Source organism: Anneissia japonica, unplaced genomic scaffold (assembly GCF_011630105.1).
Source record: "Anneissia japonica isolate Jap-2015-1 unplaced genomic scaffold, ASM1163010v1 scaffold1065_len1792383_cov172, whole genome shotgun sequence".
Taxonomy (NCBI): Eukaryota; Metazoa; Echinodermata; class Crinoidea; order Comatulida; family Comatulidae; genus Anneissia; species Anneissia japonica.
Genome location: NW_022684135.1, coordinates 33450 through 34693, shown reverse-complemented (window position 1 = coordinate 34693; position 1244 = coordinate 33450). Strand labels below are relative to the sequence as shown.

Below are 1244 nucleotides of genomic sequence, written 5' to 3'. Positions count from 1 at the left end.
GTCTAGCTCTGTGGTGACTACTTTGGCTAATTCAGTGGCAAGCACAGCGGAACAGAGTTCGAGACGGGGAATGGTGTGACCTTGTCTAGGAGCTATGCGTGATTTTCCTATTATAAATCCAACTTCGGTCCCCTTTACACTGTTTGTCTTTAAGAACGCCACCGCTGCAACAGCCTGCTCAGAGGCGTCACAATACACATGTACAGTTGAATCCACTACTTCTCTTCTTTTAATTTTGTGGTAAGTTCTTGATACACGCAATAACTCCAACTTCCGTAGATTTGCTTTCCATGACTCCCATTCATATTTAATGTGTGCAGGCAGTGGATCGTCCCAATCTGCTTTGAGTAGCATCATGTTACGGAACAGGACTCTTCCATGCACCAAAACTGGAGAAACAAATCCTAAGGGGTCGTATATACTATTAATGGTTGCTAGAATACCAGGCTTTGTGAATGGTTTTTCTTCACAGTCAATATGGAAGGTGAAGACATCTTCACATAATCTCCACTGTAAGCCTAGACTTCTTTGGAGAGGAGCACCACCTACTTCCACTTTGAAATCTCTGATGTCCTTTGCAATTTCTTCTCGATCAAATGCGTTTAGTACCTCTTGGCTGTTAGAAGCAATTTTATGTAGGCGTATTTTGCCACCATCCATTAAAGCAGCCTGCGTTCTTTTCACCAATGATATTGCAGTTTCATGATCCTCGCAAGATGTTAACCCATCATCTACATAGAAATTGTTATTGACAAATTCTACCACATCAGGATCAGCATTTTTGATGATGTCTCGTATGCCATAGTTAGCAACTGCTGGAGAGGGTTTGTTTCCAAATAAATGCTTACACATCCTATACTCTACTAACGGTTTGCTAATGTCATTTTCTTCATGCCAGAAAAATCTTAAAAAGTTCTTGTGCTCCTCGGCCACTCCAAAACAATAAAACATACTCTCTATGTCCCCACAAACAGCGACACCTTCCCTTCTGAAACGCATTAGTACCCCTACCAGTCCATTTGTCAAATCAGGGCCTTTGAGCAGTACCTTGTTCAATGACACTCCCTGAAAGGTGGCAGAGGAATCAAATAAGGGCCCTTTCCACATGTCCGTTGTCCAAAACTCCTTTCATAAAGGTAATAAAGTGTTGCCTTTTGACGCAATCTTTGACAAGACTTTTATGCAGTATTACTGCCCTTTTCCATGCCTGTTCTCGGTTATTTGGTAGCCTTGGTCTAGGTGAT

At 42.0% G+C, this 1244-nt stretch overlaps 1 protein-coding gene across 1 annotated transcript in view; it reads right to left on the bottom strand.

Moving 5' to 3' along the window:
* The window catches only part of LOC117103471, a 3191-nt gene extending 2084 nt beyond the window's left edge, over positions 1–1107 (bottom strand). Inside the window, exon 1 of the mRNA XM_033244025.1 lies at positions 22–1107. Within this exon, the coding sequence (XP_033099916.1) occupies positions 22–1107 (1086 nt within the window). The remainder of the gene's footprint in view (positions 1–21) is intronic.
* Between the last annotated feature and the right edge of the window lie 137 nt (positions 1108–1244).